At 38.5% G+C, this 19,725-nt stretch overlaps 1 protein-coding gene and 1 pseudogene across 3 annotated transcripts in view; one reads left to right on the forward strand and one right to left on the reverse strand.

The window, feature by feature from the left end:
- The window catches only part of RPS6KC1 (ribosomal protein S6 kinase C1), a 204,023-nt gene that overhangs the window by 54,897 nt on the left and 129,401 nt on the right, over nucleotides 1–19,725 (forward strand). For all 3 annotated transcript variants that reach the window (XM_005888537.2, XM_070384767.1, XM_070384769.1), the window contains exon 5: nucleotides 7,610–7,703. In XM_005888537.2, coding sequence (XP_005888599.2) covers nucleotides 7,610–7,703 — 94 coding nt within the window. The remainder of the gene's footprint in view (nucleotides 1–7,609; nucleotides 7,704–19,725) is intronic.
- On the reverse strand, nucleotides 1,749–6,409 carry LOC102267355 (CDGSH iron-sulfur domain-containing protein 1 pseudogene; annotated as a pseudogene).

Below are 19,725 nucleotides of genomic sequence, written 5' to 3' on the forward strand. Positions count from 1 at the left end.
CATATTCTGTTATCAGGCGGAGCTACATTTATTAATTCAGGTGGAGTAAATATTAATTCAAGTTAGTTGATAGTATTGTCTTCATTATCCTTGCTGACTTTCTGTCTAGTTGTTCTAGCAATTATTGAGATTGAAGTATTGAGGTCTCTAATTACTGTTGAATTTTCTATTTTTCTTTTCAGTTATGTTGATTTTTACTTTATTTTGGGCCTTTTTTGGCGTGTGCATGTATGTTTAGAATTTTTCTATCTTCCTGATGAAATGATTTACTTAATCTTACGAAATGTCCCTCTTCTAGTAATGTTTATTGTCTTAAAGTCTGTTTTGTATGATTTTGATACAGGCAGTCTAGGTTTCTTACAATCTGCATGTACTTTTCTTTTAAATTTTGCTTTCAATCTGTTTGTATAACTGAATCTAAAGAGTACTCTTACATGCACTATATATAGTTTGACCCTATTTTTTTAATGTAGTCTGAGAACTGCTGTTGTTGATGTGGTATTTAGTCTTTTTGTATTCAATTATTGATAAGACTGAATTTTTGTCTGTCATTTGCTATTTGTTGTATGTCATACATATTTTTTGTTTTTTCGTTTCTACTTTATGCCACCGTTTGTATTGAATAGGTATTGTTTATTGTACTACTTAAATTCTTTTTTTTCTGTGTGTGCTTTTATTTAAAAACACTTACTTGTTTGGCTGCACCACGTCTTAGTTGTGGCGCACAGGCTCAGTAGTTCCGGCCTGGGCCTAGTTGCTCTGCCACCTGTGGGGTCTTAGCTCCCCCACCAGGTTTTGAACCCAGGTCCCCTGTGTTGCAGGGCAGGTTCTTAACCACTGGCCACCAGTGAAGTCCCTTATGTATGTGCTTTTAAAAGTTATATTCTTACTGTTTGCTCTAGGGATTAATGTATGCATTTTAATTTATGACAATTTACTTGAGAAGAATGCTAAATTCTAGTAAAGTAGAGCTTTATGGTGCAGACTTGCTCTATTTACTCCTTATTTTTTATTATTATCATCATAGACAGCATATTAAAAAGCGGAGACATTGCTTTGCCAACAAAGGTCCATCTAGTCAAAGCTATGGTTTTTCCAGTAGTCATGTATGGATGTGGGAGTTGGACTATAAAGAAAGCTGAGCGCTGAAGAATTGATGCTTTTGAACTGTTGTGTTGGAGAAGACTTTTAAAGAGTCCCTTGGACTGCAGGGAGATCCAACCAGTCCTTCCTAAAGGAAATCAGTCCTGAATATTCATTCGAAGGACTGATGCTGAAGCCAATACTTTGGCCACCTGATGCAAAGAACTGACTCATTGGAAAAGACTCCAATGCTGGGAAAAATTGAAGGTGGGAGAAGGGACGGCAGTGGATAAGACGGTTGGATGGCATCACCGGCTCAATGGACATGAGTTTGAGCAAGCTTTGGGAGTTGGTGATAGACAGGGAAGCCTGGCGTACTGCAGCCCTTGGGGTCGCTAAGAGTCAGACTGAGTGACTGGACTGAACTGATACCTCATATATAAACAGAACAATACCGTGTTACAGTGTCTTTTTAAAAAGTTCAGGGAGGAAAAAATAAGACCACATACATATGTAGTCTTTGTACTTGCCCTGTTTCTCTCTCTCTCTCTCTCTTTTTTTTTTTTTGGTGTTATTTATTTGTCTAGGTGGATTGGAATTACCATATGTTATTCTTTTCTTTCACCTTGGAGGACTGTAGTTTTCTTTTGTGTGTGTAAGGCAGATTTGCTAGTAATAGAGTCTCTAGTCCTTATCGGGAAATGTTTTTATTTCCCCATCTTTTAAAAAATTTTAAGAATAATACATTAGCTTTGACATACAACTATATAATAATCTCAGTATTAAATGTAAAGAAACAGATCCTTATAGGACCAAAGTAACCCCTGGGCCATGAGATTGGTTTTTCCTTTTTCCTTTTTTTTGGTTTCAACAATTGTGCACCACAGTGGTTCAGCATACAAGGTGGATGTGGTGAATACGAGAGTTGTAGTTTGCAATATACCACATCTAGAACTCAGAGGAGCTGAATTAGACAGAAGCGGTAGTTGTTCTAGTTAAAGAGTCAGGAAACACCCGGACAAGTTGGTCTACAGCATCAGAAGCATCCATTTAAGTGTCTTTTTTCTTAATGATCAGAGGCCCCATATTGTCTCCAGTTTCTTCATTGTGTTTTGTGTCAGATCCATCACAGAATGGGAACTATTTGGGACCTTCAGCAGCGTCGTCAGTACACAGCTTTATCTGCCAAATCTTCCATGTCAAAAGCATGTACTACCTTGATGTTGTCTTTCTGGATGAGAGGGTTTACCCTAGATTTGTTGTGATGATCTTTAAAGTCTTTTGTAAGCTAGATAACCAGTTGCAGCTGTCCCAGCAGCAGTGGTCAGTGCTGAAGTCCATTCAACTTGTGTGCTGGACGTCATACTCACGGCACTGTCCCTTGCCAGGGTGTGCCTTTACCCACAGTAAAGTTTAGCCTAGAATAGTCTGGCAGGCTACAGTTCATGGGATTGCAAGAGGAGGACACGACATAGCACTATCTTTCTCTCTTTCTTTTTTACTGGACATAGAGAATTCTCGATTGACATGTTTCTTTTTTAAAAAATTCATTTACTTTATTTTTGACTGTGCTGGGTCTTCGTTGCTTTGCGTGGGCTTCCCTAGTTGCCGTGAGCAGGGGCCTCTTCTCACCGTGGTTTGTGGGCTTCTCACAGCCGTGGCTTCTCTTGTTGCGGACCACAGGCTGGGTGTGCACAGGTTCGGTAGTTGCGGTACGTGGGCTCAGTGGTTGCGCTCGAGGGCTCTAGAGCGCTGGCTCAGTGGTTGTGGCATACAGGCTTCGTTGCTCCGCGGCACGTGCAGTCTTCCTGGATCAGGGATCGGACCCATGTGCCCTGGGTTTGTGAGATGTTTATGTGAGATTTAAGGTTCTCATCCACTGTGCCACCAGGGAGGTCCCACGGTGTTTCTTTTAGCACTTTGAACTTATCATTCCTCTGCCTTTTGTCCTTTATTGTTTTTTTATGTGAAGTCAGCTGTTAATTATACTATGGCTCCACTGTATACGTCTTTTTCTATTACTTCTTCCAGAATTTAGCCTTTGTCTTTCAATTGTGTGACTAGGTGTTGATCTCTTTCTGTTTATTTTATTTTGGGTTTATCTTCTTATATAGTAGATTAATTTTTTAAAATCAAATTTGGGAAGTTTTTTGCCCTCATCTTCTCAAATATTTTTTAGCCCTTTTCCCGCTCTCCTCTCTGGTACTATTAGTTGGTATGTTTGATATTGTCTGGCAGCTCTCCCTGATTCTGTTTATTATTGTTCCTTTTTTCCCTATGATTTTCATATTGGATAGTTTATATTGATCTTCAAGCTCATTGATTATTTGTCTTTCAGAGATCTATTGTTGAACTTCTCTAAGTAAATTTAAAATTTTGTTATTAAACTTTTCAACTCCAGGATTTTCATCTGGTACTTTTTTAAAAAATTGAGACCAAGTCACATAATGTAAAATTTACCATTTAAGGCGTACAGTTCAGTGTTTTTCTTTTTTAGTATATTCACATGGTTAGGCAACCGTTATTACTACCTAATTGAGAACATTTTTATCACCCATAAAGAAACCTTAGAGGCTTCCCAGGTGACTCAGTGGTAAAGGATCTGCCTGCCTATGCAGGAGATGCGGATTTGATCCCTGCGTCAGGAAGATCCCCTGGAAGAGGAAATGGCAACCCACTCCAGTATTCTTGCCTGGAACATCCCGTGGATAGAGGAGCCTGATGGGCTACAGCCCATGGGAAACAAAGAGTGGGACAGGACTGAGCGACTGAATACACAAAGAAACTTTATATCCATTAGCGTTCACCCTTCCTACACCATTTGCCCCAACCTGTAGAAAACACTAATCTGCTTTCTGTCTTGATGAATTTGCCTATTCTGGACATGAATGGAATCATCTAATATATCGTCTTTTGCATCTGACTTGTTTCACATAGCTTAATGCTTTCAAGGTTCATCTGTATTGTAGCATATAACAGTACTTAAATCCATTTTATGGTTGAATAATATTCTGTGAAGTGGATATGGATATATCACATTTTGTGTATTTACTCTTCATCACACTTGTCTGTTTCTTTGTATGTCTTGTAATTTTGTTGTTGAAAACCGAAAAGTTTGGGTAATATAGCGAATCTGTGTTGATTTGTTTCCCCTGAGGGTTCTTGCTGTAGTTTTATCAGTGTGTTTACTAACATGTCTGTACTAAATCTGTGGAGTCTGTTTGATGTACAGTGTGTGACTGCTAATATTTCTGCTCAACATAATATCTTTATTGTATTTTTAAACCTAGTTTGGTATTGGCTAGCCCTGTGTAAGCATAGCTTGGGTCAGCCAGTGATTGTTCTTTGCTTGTACACTTTGTTTCATTCTATTTCTCCCTTAATGTGATGGTTCTTTGTGTGTTTTGAAAGTTCAGGCATGTTTTAAGTTTGCTCTGGCTTTTGTTTTCCTCTGGGATCTCTTGGATTTCCTCTGTGCATGTGCACCCTCTCATGGTTTGCCAGGGATTTGCAGATAGCTTGATCCCTCTCTGGTTTTTCGTTCATGGATAGGTGGAGAGCTTATTAAGAACCCTTAATAGCTCTGCCATTTTCTGGATCTTCCTGCTAAATGTCTGGTCTTTTGCTGACTGCAACTTTGTGCTGCTACTGAGTCTATGTTCTTGCCATGTTTGGCACTGAGATCACTACTGTTGTTGATGACACTGGAGTGGACCTCTTTCTCTGCTTGAATCTGAATCATGCCAGCCTCATCTGCAAGTGAATCTGCTAGTTTTTAAGGTTTGTCTTCCCTTGTATGATTACCATGGCAACCCAGATGGGATGGAAGATGGAAACAACCCCAGGCAAGAATGCCACAGACTCCCACAGTTCTTACCTTTGGTTCTGTAGCTTTTCATGAGTAGCCACTTACTCATTTGCTCTGTGTTTTTTGTCAGTTTCCAGAGCTCTGGAATGGTTTCTTTGACATTTTTCTCTAGCTTTGATATTGCCTTCTGAGGGGAGAGCATTTGCTAACTTCCCACCATATTTGGATATTCTAGCACATCTGATGGCACCCCACTCCAGTACTCTTGCCTGGAAAATCCCATGGGCAGAGGAGCCTGGTAGGCTGCAGTTCGTGGGGTTGCGAAGAGTTGGACACGACTGAGTGACTTCCCTTTCACTTTTCACTTTCATGTATTGGAGAAGGAAATGGCAACCCACTCCAGTGTTACTTGCCTGGAGAATCCCAGGGACGGGGGAGCCTGGTGGGCTGCCGTCTATGGGGTTGCACAGAGTCGGACACGACTGAAGTGACTTAGCAGCAGCAGCAGCAGCACATCTGAACTCCCCTTCCCCTGCCTCCAAATAGACTCTTCATTAATCAAAACCTTTGAGATGCTGTATAATAAGAGATTCTTTTTACTACATATTCAGAAACACTAAAAGGTTAATATTTTTGAAGTGAAGATTTAAAATAGAATTGTGGCATATTTTCCTACTACTTAAGTTCCTCTAGAACAGTTTTTATTATTATTATTTCATTAAAGATATATTCTTTATTATCTATATTTTTTACTAAATTGTTTATTAAATTAGGTAAGTAAAATTTCCCTAGGATTATGGGCTAAAACATTTTTTGTATTCTTTAGTATTTTTATTTTTTTATAAGCAGATTTTATATCAGCTAGTAATAATAACAAATAATCATTTCCTGAGTACTTACATTGTCTTAAACACTTTATATGCGTGAAATCTTTTAGTCCTGAGAAATCCTTGAGTTAGTTATATGCGTGTTATTTCCGTTTTATAGGTGGGTAACTTAAAGTCACATACCTGGCAGTGGAAGAGGTAGTTAACAGTTGAAAGGCACCTTCTGTTACGTGAGATTGTAGGTCAAATCAACTTTGTCTATTAAAATGCTCAAAATACTTTTAGATTTTCTTAGGATTTGGTGTGGATGTTGTTTAGTGTAGAATGGATACTCTACTTTTTGGAGAAACAGTCAGTTGTAATCTGTGATTTGAATATTTGAGTACATACAATAAAGTGATAAAAATTCAAACATTTTCAGTGTTTCAGTTCACTTAAAACTCAAGGAAGTAAAATTTGATAATTTGAGAGGGACCATTTCACATTTCTCTTCCTTTAACTGGCAGGGAGACTTGATGAGGTAAAGATATTTTTGAGAGTTGGGGGAAGGATACTTGTTGAGTTCTGAGTGCCGAACCAGAGAGGAAATAGGGGGTTTGTATTTCTCTTCGGCTTTGCTACTCTGGTAATAGTGTTGTGGGTATAGAATGGTTGGTGGACGGTTAAAGAGCAGAAGAGCTGTTATTTTCATTGTTGGTTGGTTAGTTGCTAAGTTGTGTCTGACCGACTCTTTTGCGACCCCATGGACCATAGTCCTCCAGGCTCTTCTGTCCATGGTGTTTCCCAGGCAAGAATACTGATGAGGGTTGCCATTTCCTTCTGGAGGGGATCTTCGCCATCCAGAGATCAAACCCGGATCTGCTGCATTGCAGGCAGATTCTTACCACTGAGCCACCAGGGAAGCCCATTAATTTAGTTCTTTAAGGGTTATAAGCCTTTAGAGCATTCAGTCCATAAAGCCACAGCACAAAATCACACTACACCACTTGCCTGACAGAGCAGTCTCTAGTTATATACAAAGTAAGAGAATCTTTTTAGGCATGAATTTGGAAACTTAAATATTTAATTACAATGATGGTCACACGGATAAATCAGTTTTATGTTTATTAAAAATGTTTCCGTAGGGATTTCCCCTATGGTCCAGTGGCTAAGACCCTGAGCAGGGTGCCTGGGTTCGATCCCTGGTCAGGGAACTAGATCCCACGTGTTGCATCTAAGACCTGATACAGCCAAATAAATATTAAAGAAAAGGTTCCTTAATAAACAAATTTATTTCATTTTGTGTGCATTGTATTCAAATGATTCTCAAATATAGTTTTTGGATCACTTGAGGTACTGTGTAGTATGTGGTAGTTTTTAATTTGGTAAAATTAAGTGACTCCCTAATGGAGTTCATCATTTATCACTAATTAGAAAGACTAGGGACTCTAAAGAAACTGAATAACATCCCCCACTTTAGCTGGTGGGCTTTTTCTTTTTCTGCATTTTAAAAAGATGAGCACTTTTGATGTATTTCAAATAACATGCTTTTGTAAAAAGCCACACATTATTAGAAACAGTATAAAATTCCTGTTGAATTAAAAAAGTTTTAGAACAGTATAGGTTTACAGAAGAATTATGCAGAAAGTATAGAGTTTTCCCATATATTCACCTTTCTCCCTCACAGTTTTCCTTGTTGTTAGCATCTTGCCTTGGTGTGGTACATTTTTTACTTTTGATAAACCAATATGGCTATTCCTGTTGATTTTTTAAAAAGCATTCGTAATCTAGTTTAATAGATGGACATTTTTGTAATTCTTATAAAATAGTTGCGATAACTATCATTCATTCATTACTGGTATTTTAAAATAGTCATATTGACCATGAAACACAGTTATTCTAATCTTTTTAGGGTGGGATAATCAATGATGGCTCTGAATTGATCGGTCCCGTTGAAGCTTATCCGGATTCCCTCACTGATAGCTTTCCTGAGTGCAGCACAGAAGGTAAGAGATTTTTATTTTTTTCATTTCAGTGGTTTTGATTGCTGCAGACTGTAAATCATATCTACATTGCCCAAATCAGATGGATGTAGGAGTTTGAGAGTATTGCACTAATTCTAAGGTACTTTTTTCTTCACATTTTCACATCATTGCTATTGAGTACATAGTATTGGGTTGATGATACATTAATTGACAGCTTTTTTCTTTCTTAGTGATACATAAAATAATGATTTGTCCTACAATTAACGGCTTCTTAGGTTTGTTGAAATGTGGTATAGTAAGTGCTCAGAATTGGTATTGTTTAGTATAAGAGTGCCTTTCTGAAGTTTATTTAGCAGGATCTGACTTTCAGACAATTAATTTCAAAAGGGGCTTTGAAAGTTTAGTCATGTACCAGAAAGAATAAATCTAAGGCAGTTTTAGTATTTTTGATATTGTTTATAATAACATGAGTCTTAACCAAAGCATTTTTTGTACTATTAATTACTTTAATTCAATAATGCTTAATCTCTTGTTTTTGTTCCTCTATTAAGCCATTCTTGAATTTTTAATGAAGATTTAAAAAATTTCCTTAGCTAGTTTTCTTCCAGAAAACATTTTAGATTTAAAAGAGAGATATATTTGGGGACAGGGCTGGGGAGAGTCTTTAAAAATAGGTAAATTAGATTTGCTTGAAGTCGCTTAGGTTTGGTTTGTATAAAAGAAAAATCATACACCAGAGAATATTTCTTGATCTGTTTCATGAGTAAGAATCTATGGTAGAGGAGAATGGTTTATGACTGACATGAGAGGTGGTTGTGATCTCACTGTAGTGCTGGTTTGGTTGGAATGTGTACTGATGTCACACGTTGACATGCTAATATAGGTCTGTTGCAATAGGTTCTCATCATGTTTTTGTAGGAGCAACGAGTTCCCATCCATTTTGTGGGTTGATGCACTTAAAATTTATTTTTCTTTTGGTGAAGAAAATCCACACTGAGAAGTAATTAAAATTTCTTATTTTTCTTGGTAGCTCCCATTGACTTAAAAGCACAGTTCATTAACTTCCATCCAGTGTTCTGTGTAATGTATGGGGGATCTTAGGCTGGGGTCTCCTTTGGGTCCTCGGTATCTTCAACTCCATCCTGAATCAGCTAAGATCATAGAAAAACAATATTGATAGTCATTTTACTTTACAGTCCATCAGATGTTTTTGGGAAAAATACATCTATTCTCCATGACTTGTTTTGATCTGAGATTCTTGCTAGGCTTTGGAAAAATCTAACCACTTCTTGGGATCCCAAGGTGACTATTTTTAGAAAAAGTTTCCTTGGAGGATGACTCTTTTGGGATAACCTGATCTGGCTGTTGCCTCAGAGATACCCTTGTACTTTTGAGAAAGAGGGAAATGACATTTTCTGCTTGTAAAATTGGCAGATTTGGTGATGTCCAAGAGAGGACAAGCAGGAAGTCGACTTAGAAAGATTTGTGGGAGAGTGTTCAGTGAGGAGTACAGTTCCTGAAAATTACGGAATCTTTTTTTTTCTCTCTTTGATTTTTGGGTCAGAAATTGAAGGGTATGTGACTTGAGGATGACTCTATTTTATATCCTTGATAAGTCTTTATTACCTAGGTAGGTGTCAGCCATGATGAGAGAAGGGTGTCTCAGGAGCCTATTTTAGTAGAAGGTAATCAAGGATAGAAGGGGTGCAGAGGTCTTTTGCCCTTTGCTTAAGTTTAGAAGAGAAGGGGGAAGAGTTGTTATTAGGATGACTTTTCTTGGGGTGGTGTTTTAAAATGTGGAAGGCTGTTCAGAATAAAAAGGTATTCATGTTAAAGGAGATATAACCTAAGGTGGGTTGTAGCCTTAAACTTATAGGGTGAGTTTATAATTTATTGTCCCAACTGAGACACTTCTGAGAATTAAAGAAGATGCTGTTGTACTTATTGTTCACTAAGACCAGGACTGCTCTCCGGATGACTGCTCTCTCTACCTACAGTATAGGTAGGGTGTATTTGTTTCAGAGTTTATCTTTAACATTTCAAAACGGTGAGTTTTCCTTGGAAGCAATTATCATTTTAGGAATATGCTTTTATGGGGGAAACTGGGGGCAACATTTCTGTTAAAAACACAGAAAAAGACTTAACGATACTTAAGAATAAGACTGAAATTTTATCCTTTCAGTGCATAATTTAGTTTTCTAACTACATTACCACCTCTGAAACACCCTGGGATCCATGAAGAATGAAAACCAGGGAACTGGAAAAGCTGTTAATGCTTATGTTTTTCACCCCCTCCCTTTAAAAACCTCTCTACCTGGCTCATTGATCCTGCCCAAAGACACCTTGTTGACAAGTACAGGTTTGAGTATCAGACATCGTACAAATTCGCTGGTATTTGAGAGGAAAAATGACTTTTAAATATCATGAGATTGCCTGGCATCCTGGGTAAGTGCAAGAGTTACTTTCACTCCAAAAGTCTGCCAGTCCCAGAGACAACCAGGAGAGAGGGCCTCTCGTAGGAAGGGGCAGGGCAGCTCGCAGCCCACCGAGCCCCGCAGGTGTGGAGGGCAGGGAAGGTTGTCAAGGGGCTGTGGAGGCGCATGCTGGCGAGGCGGGTTTAGAGCCGGAGCGCGAGGAGGTGATCCACTGCGTAACAGCTCCTCTGAGTGTAGTGTTTTAAATGGTGTTTTGAAGGTGGATTCATTTTTCATCCTTGTCATTTAGTTTGCCAGTGGAATGAGCCAGCGGGGCGAATCTTAATATGTATAGTCTGCTGTGCCAAGGCCCTTCAGTTAGAGTCAGAATGACACATGGCAAGTACATCACCTCTCAGAGAACAGATGCAGAGGCTAAGTGATCATTATTTTTATTAGTACCATAAAATGCAATCAACAAGTCTTTACCTTGAAAGAAAGTTTTCTAAGGAAAGCATAAAGAGTTGGATTAGAGGATTTTTAAAAACTTTCAGTGGTTTATATAGTATACTGTGATAGAGGAAACCCCTTTAAGGTTTTAGAAAGCCCAACAATTTGGTGATTAATTGCTTAATGTATTTTTATCTAATGAAATTAAAAATTATAAAATTTTTCCAGTAGGTTTTTGGATGAAACATTAACGTTGTTTTATATTTTTAAAACGAAGTGCTGGTTTGCTCTTCATCTCTCTTGTTCAGTGAAATTAAACTATATATTTTCTCAAAGATGAAAGAAGATTTAATTCATTGTTAACATCTTACTTCCTTTTTAAAATTCCATCTTTTTGTTGACTTAAACTTAGCCATAAAGTTCCTGTGGCATTTGTGGGGACCTGGCCAGAGTGGTGGATGGGAATTGAACTTCTTGGCATGTTTCTCTCATCTGTTGGCCTTTTGGAAGGATATAGGTTGCTTTACTGCATGCTGGCCTTAATATCGGAGCCTTTGATGTTTGTGTAAGCTCATCTGGTAAACTGTGTCATTTCCTCTTCGCAATACATTACTTGACTTCTTTTGCAGTTTTGGGAGGGACATTTTCCAGGTGTATGCAGCAAGTAAGAAAAAGTAATTAGGTGATCATAACCACAGATAGAAATTGAGAGATCAGCTTCTTATATGTAGCATATCTTAAGAGTAAATATTCTTAAATGTTTCCTAGTCAAATTTACTTTTTTTTTTCTTTTTCTTTTTGCCTGTAAATTGTGGAGTGAGAACTCTCTAAGTGCTCACTGTAGCAATTGTAGACACAAGAAAGGGTCTATTAAGTAAGCTGTCTTGAATTAGCTATTTTAAAGTAAATGAGATGTACATTTTGAGAATAGAATCTATTGCTGGTCCGTGTAAAGGACCTTTTCAAAATCACTTTCAGTTCAAAATTTGTGTATTTATTTGGTGTCAGGGTAATAATTCTTTTCATTATATAGAAAAGCACAAAGATGACAAAATTAAGATTTTAAATTTAAAGTAGAATTTATAGCAAATGTCCACCAGGTGGCACCACAAGAACGCTAAATCTTGTTACTGGGCTAATTCTGGGTGCTCCTGTACTACTTCAGAGTGTATTTATTCAGTTTGAAGTTCCTTTTTCTCCTGAGTGCTTTTATTCACTTTTATTCACTGTCCATTATTAGTTGAATTTTCTTTGTGGGGAAGTTTAAAATAAATAGAAAAAGAATAAGTTATTATTATTTAAGATAAGCAGAAATGAGAATGTGTCCTTGTGTGTATGTGTGCATATAAAACAGTTGACACAAAATTACAAAAATTGACCCTTAACAATTCTGTGACTATTGAGGATAACATTGTATATTAAGAGTTTAGGAGTCTGATGGGGCAAATAAAAATTTCACGATGTTGTGGGAATAGATATTTTAGAGTAGAAGGAACAGTGGGAATGATATAGATAAATACCTTACTTTATAATTAAAAATTGGAATTTCAGAAAAGTTAAGACAGATGCCTAAGGCAGTCAAAGCCCTCCAGATATTTAACAGCAATCCCAGACCTGTATTCTGAAATGAGGTTTAATTTGGTATAGAAAGCTCAGTATGAACTGCTTGTGTGCTGGTCACAGATTTGATTTGCAGAGTAGATTATGGAGCAGCATAAAAAGTTCATTAAGTAAAAATGGAAGCCAACTCATAGATCTTTGTTGTTCATGATAAGGTAACAGTACTAGGGTTGTAATTGTGATTGATGTGTTGTTTCCTGTGCTTATTCTTTTTTCTTAAACCAAATATGCAGTAAATATTCCGATGTTCTTTTTATAAAATTTCAAGGGTGAAGCAAGACATGTATCAGGAACATTATAAAAATGTGAAATGTCAGAGGAATGGCTCTTTTTAGTAACAGTAGCTATTATTGAGTGATGAGTTGGCAATCAAATAGAGGAATCTTAACTAACATCATCTTTTAGGTTTAGGTAGTCACTTAAAATCATATTTATAAAGGCTTGTTTCTTAATGGAGATTGATACTATGTCTTCTACCTCAGGGTGACCTTTGTTCTGCTAGCTAGATACCTTGCTTTGTGTGTGAAGCTTGAGTCATCGCTACTAGGAAAGGTAGAAATTCCCTTTCATTGACTATGGCAATATTTGAACCTCAGGGCTCAGTGAAAGCTATCAGCTAATAATAATGAGGCCATGTATTTTAGGCATAGTCGGCCATGAGAGACCACCTGTTGTTCTAAAGGAAACTGATCTCTTTTTGCAGAAGGTCTTCAAATACAGATTTCTGATAGCTTATAGTATAAAGATTTATTCTATGGCAACTCAACCTTTTCCCCTGGTGCCTGTCTTTCAGAGATGGTGTCCTAGACGGATTACACTACACTGCCCTACTCTGAGCAGTTCAAAGCACAGAAGGTGAGGGTAGGTAGGTGAACTGGGACGCTGTACAAACCCCTCATGTCTGTAGCTGCTTTTTAACCAGTCACCTGGGGTCCTCTAATAGCCCTGAGACTTGAATCTCTGTGATATGAACCTGGAGGCTGAACACTTTCACAGAACCTTTGACTCCCCCCCACCCCCATCCTTTCCAAAAAAGGCTTAGGTTTTTGACTTGATGGTGTTGGTAAAGGATGCACCTTTTACTCTTCTGATGGCCCAGAGGGCCCCTTTAAACATGGATTGACTTCAGGTTGGTTTGACTTTTGACAAATAGCCTCTGTATTGTCAGTTGTTGCCCTGCATTATCCACAATGTTCTTCTTACTCACTTTAACTGAGAACCTCTTTCTTGCTTGCAGCTCTTTTTATCTTACTTGTTAACTTTCTGGGTTTCAGGGAGCTAGTGTCCATTATGTGAAGCTTTATAAAAAACAGACTGAATGACAAGACCGGTGGTTTCAAGGAGTTGAGCAAGCACTGTATTAAGTAGATATATTAAAGATATAAGATGAATAAAATAGGTACTGAGTATTTGCATTCCTCTCTCTCTATCTTTGTACTCATTGTTGAGGTAGTGATGGGGAATGTTCTTCTTGAGCTGGTTGGGGAGTTCTTCAGTGAAAAGAAGGGGAGTTAGCAGTTGCTTCAGTATGGAAGAGAAACATCAGATAATACTAGGTTAGTTGCAGTGTATAGTTGAGGAAATGTGCTAGTGCTAGGCTTTCCAGGTACATTAGGGTACATCTTAAGAGGACAATGAAAGGAAGAACATAAGTAAGAAAGGAGTGTCAGGGGTTAGTCTGCTTTGTACAGATCTGTTTTTATAATCATCTCTGTCTTCTCTCAAGTTAGAAGTTTCTTGGCACTGGCTGCTGGATGATTCACATAGGTCTATGTTTTATAAATTATGTCTGTATAACATATCTTGATTTACAAACAAATCGCCAGTTTCAGCTCTTGCTGCATCTTCTTTGATATCCTTCACATACATAGCCTTAAGGACTTGTCACACACATTCAGCAAATATGATGAGTCACCTGTACTTCCAGCATACAGAGAAAAGTGCTGTTAATGTTTCGTGTACTTTTCTAACCTTTTTTCCTGTTTGTGTTTTTTAATTTTATTTTTTATGTATTTTTAATTGGAGGATAATTGCTTTATAGTGTTGTGTTGGTTTCTGCTGTAAAACAGTGTGAATCAGCTATAAGTATACATATATCCCCTCCCTCTTGAGCCTCCCTCCCACCCCTCTAGGTCATCATAAAGCACCGAGCTGAGTTCCCTGTGCTATACACCTGCTTCCCACGAGGCTGGCTATTTTACACATTGTGGTGTATATATATGTCAATGCTATTCTCTCAATTTGTCTCTTCTTCTCTTTACCCCACTGTGTCTACAAGTCCATTCTCTACATCTGTATCTCTATTCCTGCCCTGCAAATAGGTTCATCAGTATTATTTTTCTAGATTCCATATATATAGGCATTAATATATGACATTCGTTTTTCTCCTTCTCACTTACTTCACAATGTATGACAGGCTCTAGGTTCATACACCTCACTACAACTGACTCAAATTCGTTCCTTATTATGGGTGATTAATATTCCATTGTATATATGTGCCACAACTTGTTTATAGATTCATCTGTCAATGAACAGCTAGGTTTCTTCCACGTCCTAGCTACTGTAAATAGTGCTGCTATGAACATTGGTGTGTGTTTGTTTTTTTAAACTAGAATTATAGTGTATATACTGCTTTGCAGTTTGTTGTTTTTGATTAATAAAGCATGAATACTTTAGCATTAAATAGTCTCTTATAACAATTTTTGTGCTTCATCCAGCCTGGCATTTCGCATGATATACTCTGCATATAAGTTAAATAAGCAGGCTGACAATATACAACCTTGATGTACTCCTTTTCTTATTTGGACCCAGTCTGCGAAATGTCCATGCAAAATGCCAGGCTGGATGAGGCACAAGCTGGAATCAAGATTGCTGGGAGAAATATCAATAACCTCAGATACGCAGATGACACCACCCTTATGGCAGAAAGCAAAGAAGAACTAAAGAGCCTGTTGAATTAAAGTGAAAGAGAAGAGTGAAAAAGTTGGCTTAAAATTCAACATTCAGAAAACTAAGATCATGGCATCTGGTCCCATCACTTCAAGGTGAATAGATGGGGAGACGATGGAAACAGTGACAGACTTTATTTTGGGGGGCTCCAAAATCACTGCAGATGGTGACTGCAGCCATGAAATTAAAAGGCTCTTTATTCCTTGGAAGAAAAGCTATGAGCAACCTAGACAGCATATTAAAAAGCAGAGACATTTGTTTGTCAACAAAGGTCCATCTAGGCAAAGCTGTGATTTTTCCAGTAGTCATGTATGGATGTGAGAGTTGGACTGTAGAGAAAGCTGAGCGCTGAAGAATTGATGCTTTTGAATTGCGGTGTTGGAGAAGACTCTTGAGAGCCCCTTGGACTGCAAGGAAATCCAACCAGTCCATCCTAAAGGAAATCAGTCCTGAATATGCATTGGAAGGACTGATGCTGAAGCTGAAACTCCAATACTTTGGCCACCTGATGCGAAGAACTGACTCATTTAAAAAGACTCTGATGCTGGGAAAGATCGAAGGTGGGAGGAGAAGGGGATGACAGAGGATGAGATGGTTGGATGGCATCACCGACTCGATGGACATGAGTTTGAGCAAGCTGAGGGAGTTGGTGATGGACAGGGAGACCTGGGTGCTGCAGTCCTTGGGGTCCCAAAGAGTCAGACATGAATGAATGACTGAACTGAACTGATAAAAGTTTTTAATAACTCTATAATATTTTTATCATCAGTTCAGTTCAGTCACTCAGTCATGTCCGACTCTTTGCGACCCCATGAATCGCAGCACGCCAGGCCTCCCTGTCCATCACCAACTCCCGGAGTTAACCCAAACTCATGTCCATCGAGTCGGTGATGCCATCCAGCCATCTCATCCTCTGTCGTTCCCTTCTCCTTCTGCCCCCAATCCCTCCCAGCATCAGGGTCTTTTCCAGTGAGTCAACTCTTCACATGAGGTGGCCAAATTATTGGAGTTTCAGCTTCAGCATCAGTCCCTCCAATGAATACCCAGGACTGATCTCCTTTAGGATGGACTGGTTGGATCTCCTTGCAGTCCAAGGGGCTCTCAAGAGTCTTCTCCAACACCACAGTTCAAAAGCATCAATTCTTCGGCACTCAGCCTTCTTCACAGTCCAACTCTCACATCCATACATGACCACTGGAAAAACCATAGCCTTGACTAGACGAATCTTTGTTGGCAAAGTAATGTCTCTGCTTTTTAATATGCTATCTAGGTTGGTCATAACCTTCCTTCCAAGGAGTAAGCGTCTTTTAATTTCATGACTGCAGTCACCATCTGCAGTGATTTTGGAGCCCAGAAAAATAAAGTCTGACACTGTTTCCACTGTTTCCCCATCTATTTGCCATGAAGTGATGGGACCGGATGCCATGATCTTCGTTTTCTGAATGTTGAGCTTTAAGCCAACTTTTTCACTCTCCACTTTCACTTTCATCAAGAGGCTTTTGAGTTCCCCTTCACATTCTGCCATAAGGGTGGTGTCATCTGCATATCTGAGGTTTTTGATATTTCTCCCAGCAATCTTGATTCTAGCTTGTGCTTCTTCCAGCCCAGTGTTTCTCATGATGTACTCTGCATGTAAGTTAAATAAGCAGGGTGACAATATACAGCCTTGACGTACTCCTTTTCCTATTTGGAACCAGTCTGTTGTTCCATGTCCAGTTCTAACTGTTGCTTCCTGACCTGCATATAGGTTTCTCAGGAGGCAGGTCAGGTGGTCTGGTATTCCCATCTCTTTCAGAATTTTCCACAGTTGATTGTGATCCACACAGTCAAAGGCTTTGGCATAGTCAATAAAGCAGAAATAGATGTTTTTCTGGAACTCTCTTGCTTTTTCCATGATCCAGTGGATGTTAGCAATTTGATCTCTGGTTCCTCTGCCTTTTCTAAAACCAGCTTGAACATCTGGAAGTTCACGGTTCATGTATTGCTGAAGCCTGGCTTGGAGAATTTTGAGCATTACTTTACTAGCGTGTGAGATGAGTGTAATTGTGCAGTAGTTTGAGCATTCTTTGGCATTGCCTTTCTTTGGGATTGGAATGAAAACTGACCTTTTCCAGTCCTGTGGCCACTGCTGAGTTTTCCAAATTTGCTGGCATATTGAGTGTAGCAGCCCTTTCACAGCATCATCTTTCAGGATTTGAAATAGCTCAACTGGAATTCCATCACCTCCACTAGTTTTGTTCGTAGTGATGCTTTCTAAGGCCCACTTGACTTCACATTCCAGGATGTTTGGCTCTAGGTCAGTGATCACACCATCGTGATTATCTGGGTCGTGAAGCTCTTTTTTGTACAGTTCTTCTGTGTATTCTTGCCACCTCTTCTTAATATCTTCTGCTTCTGTTAGGTCCATGCCATTTCTGTCCTTTTTCGAGCCCATCTTTGCATGAAATGCTCCCTTGGTATCTCTAATTTTCTTGAGGAGATCTCTGGTCTTTCCCATTCTGTTGTTTTCTTCGATTTCTTTGCATTGATACCTGAGGAAGGCTTTCTCATCTCTTCTTGCTATTCTTGGAACTCTGCATTCAGATGCTTGTATCTTTCCTATTGTCCTTTGCTTTTTGCTTCTCTTCTTTTCACAGCTATTTGTAAGGCCTCCTCATAGGATATACCATATTCTCCAATTGTTAGGAATTTGTTATTTCAATTGCACTAGTTTTTGTGATGAATATTCTTGCGTGTCAGTCTTTTTTTCCCTACATTTCTGATTGTTTCTGGTATATATTGCTAAATTTCTGGATTAAAGATATAAGTGTTTTTGCATCTGACGTATATTTTAAAATTGCCCTCCATACACCAGAAGAAGTAGTGTTGTTTCCTTTGCTTCTCTTGCTTAGGCTAAAAAGTTTCTCTTCCTAACCGGCTAGTTCTTATTTGTTTGCTTATTTTGAAACATTTCTCATTTAGAATTAGGTAGGATTTGAAGAGGGAACAATTTGTATAGAGCTTTTATTTATTACTTTATTTTACTCTCTGACTTTTCCCTAGGTGTTTTTATGATCTTACTTTTCTGATCTAGTTTCATGTAATCATGATTCTTTGCTAATAAAATAAGGTTGGAAGAGTGAGAGGAAATATGACTATGTGACTAGATTTTTATGGTCAGAAGCCAAGAAACTGAGTACACATAACTGTACCCTCTTGCCCTTTGGTATTATTGTTCTTGTTAGAAAGGAAAATCAAGCAAAGCATGAAGCAGTATGATGTGATAGATGATGTAGAGGTTATAGTGACAAGACATCAGAGAGCAGACAAAAGATCTGTAACAACATTTCCTTTCATTTGTGATTAGCTGTATAAACCACAGCATTCTTTTCTTTGTCTGTTTATTAATTTCGGATGACCAGGTTATACATTGATAACCATTTGAAGAAGTAAATTTGTATTGAATATAGAAAATAGTTAAAATTATTTTTTAAAAATCTTCGAAAGTTTATGTATTTCTCAGAGCAGTGCATAAATTTGTAGGTGGCTATAAAGAGATTTTGATTTTAAGTGCTGTCTATGCAGTTGAAATGTGGTGAATTGAAGAGATTTCCACTAGATCCAGTGAATTTCATCTGATATCCTGGCTTTAATGAAGTCTCTTGCTTTCAGGGAACAAAATTAGTATTTCATGGGCATTCCAAGGATTTGTGGGGGAAAAAAGTGCCAAACCCTGAAAACAGGATATATTGACAGAGTGCCAAAATAGTGTCTAAAGTTGATTTGAAATTAGAGCTTAGCTGCCAGTAAATGTTTTTATCCCAACTTACTTTATTCGGTATGAAGTAAGCAATTTGATGAGATGGTTGGATGGCATCACCGACTCAATGGACATGAGTTTAAGTAAACTCCAGGAGTTGGTGATGGACAGGGAGGCCTGGCGTACTGTAGTCCATGGGGTTGCGAAGAGTCAGACACGACTGAGCGACTGAACTGAACTGAAGCAATTTGAGTCTATAATAGGGGTTGACAGACTGTGGCCCATGGGCCAAGTCTGTCCTTCCACCTGTTTTTATATGACCCGCCCTATAAGCTAAGAATGGTTTTTACATTTTTACACTTAGCATTTTATTTTGAATTTCAGAAAAGCCTTTTTTTGTTTTTTTCAGCTGTGGTATTTCTGGGTTAATATTACTTTTTTTTGTTGTTGTTGTGTGGCATGTGAACATTGTTCGGCATTCAGAGCTCAGCCCCCATCTGAGCAGCTTTGAGGGACACAGGCGCACTTGGACGTGTGGGTGTTGTCTGTAGCTGCTTCCCTGTGACAGCAGCAGCGTTGACTAGTTGTGACTGGGATTGTGTGGCCGAGAAAGCCTAAGATATTCACCCTGTGGCCCTCAGAAAAACAGTTTGCTGACCCCTGATCTGGAACTGTTCACTCAGATCCACCTTTGATTTTGACTTAGTGTGTGATGCTGGGGAGATCATTTTCTTCTTTATGTATTACGTTGGCCAGAAAGTTTGTTCGAGTTATGGAAAAACCTGAATGAACTTTTTGGCCAACCCAGTATTTTCCTTCCTGAGAAACGTGGCAGTCAGTATGTATTCAGTGATGATGCAGATCACATAGT

This window comes from Bos mutus, chromosome 16 (assembly GCF_027580195.1).
Source record: "Bos mutus isolate GX-2022 chromosome 16, NWIPB_WYAK_1.1, whole genome shotgun sequence".
Taxonomy (NCBI): Eukaryota; Metazoa; Chordata; class Mammalia; order Artiodactyla; family Bovidae; genus Bos; species Bos mutus.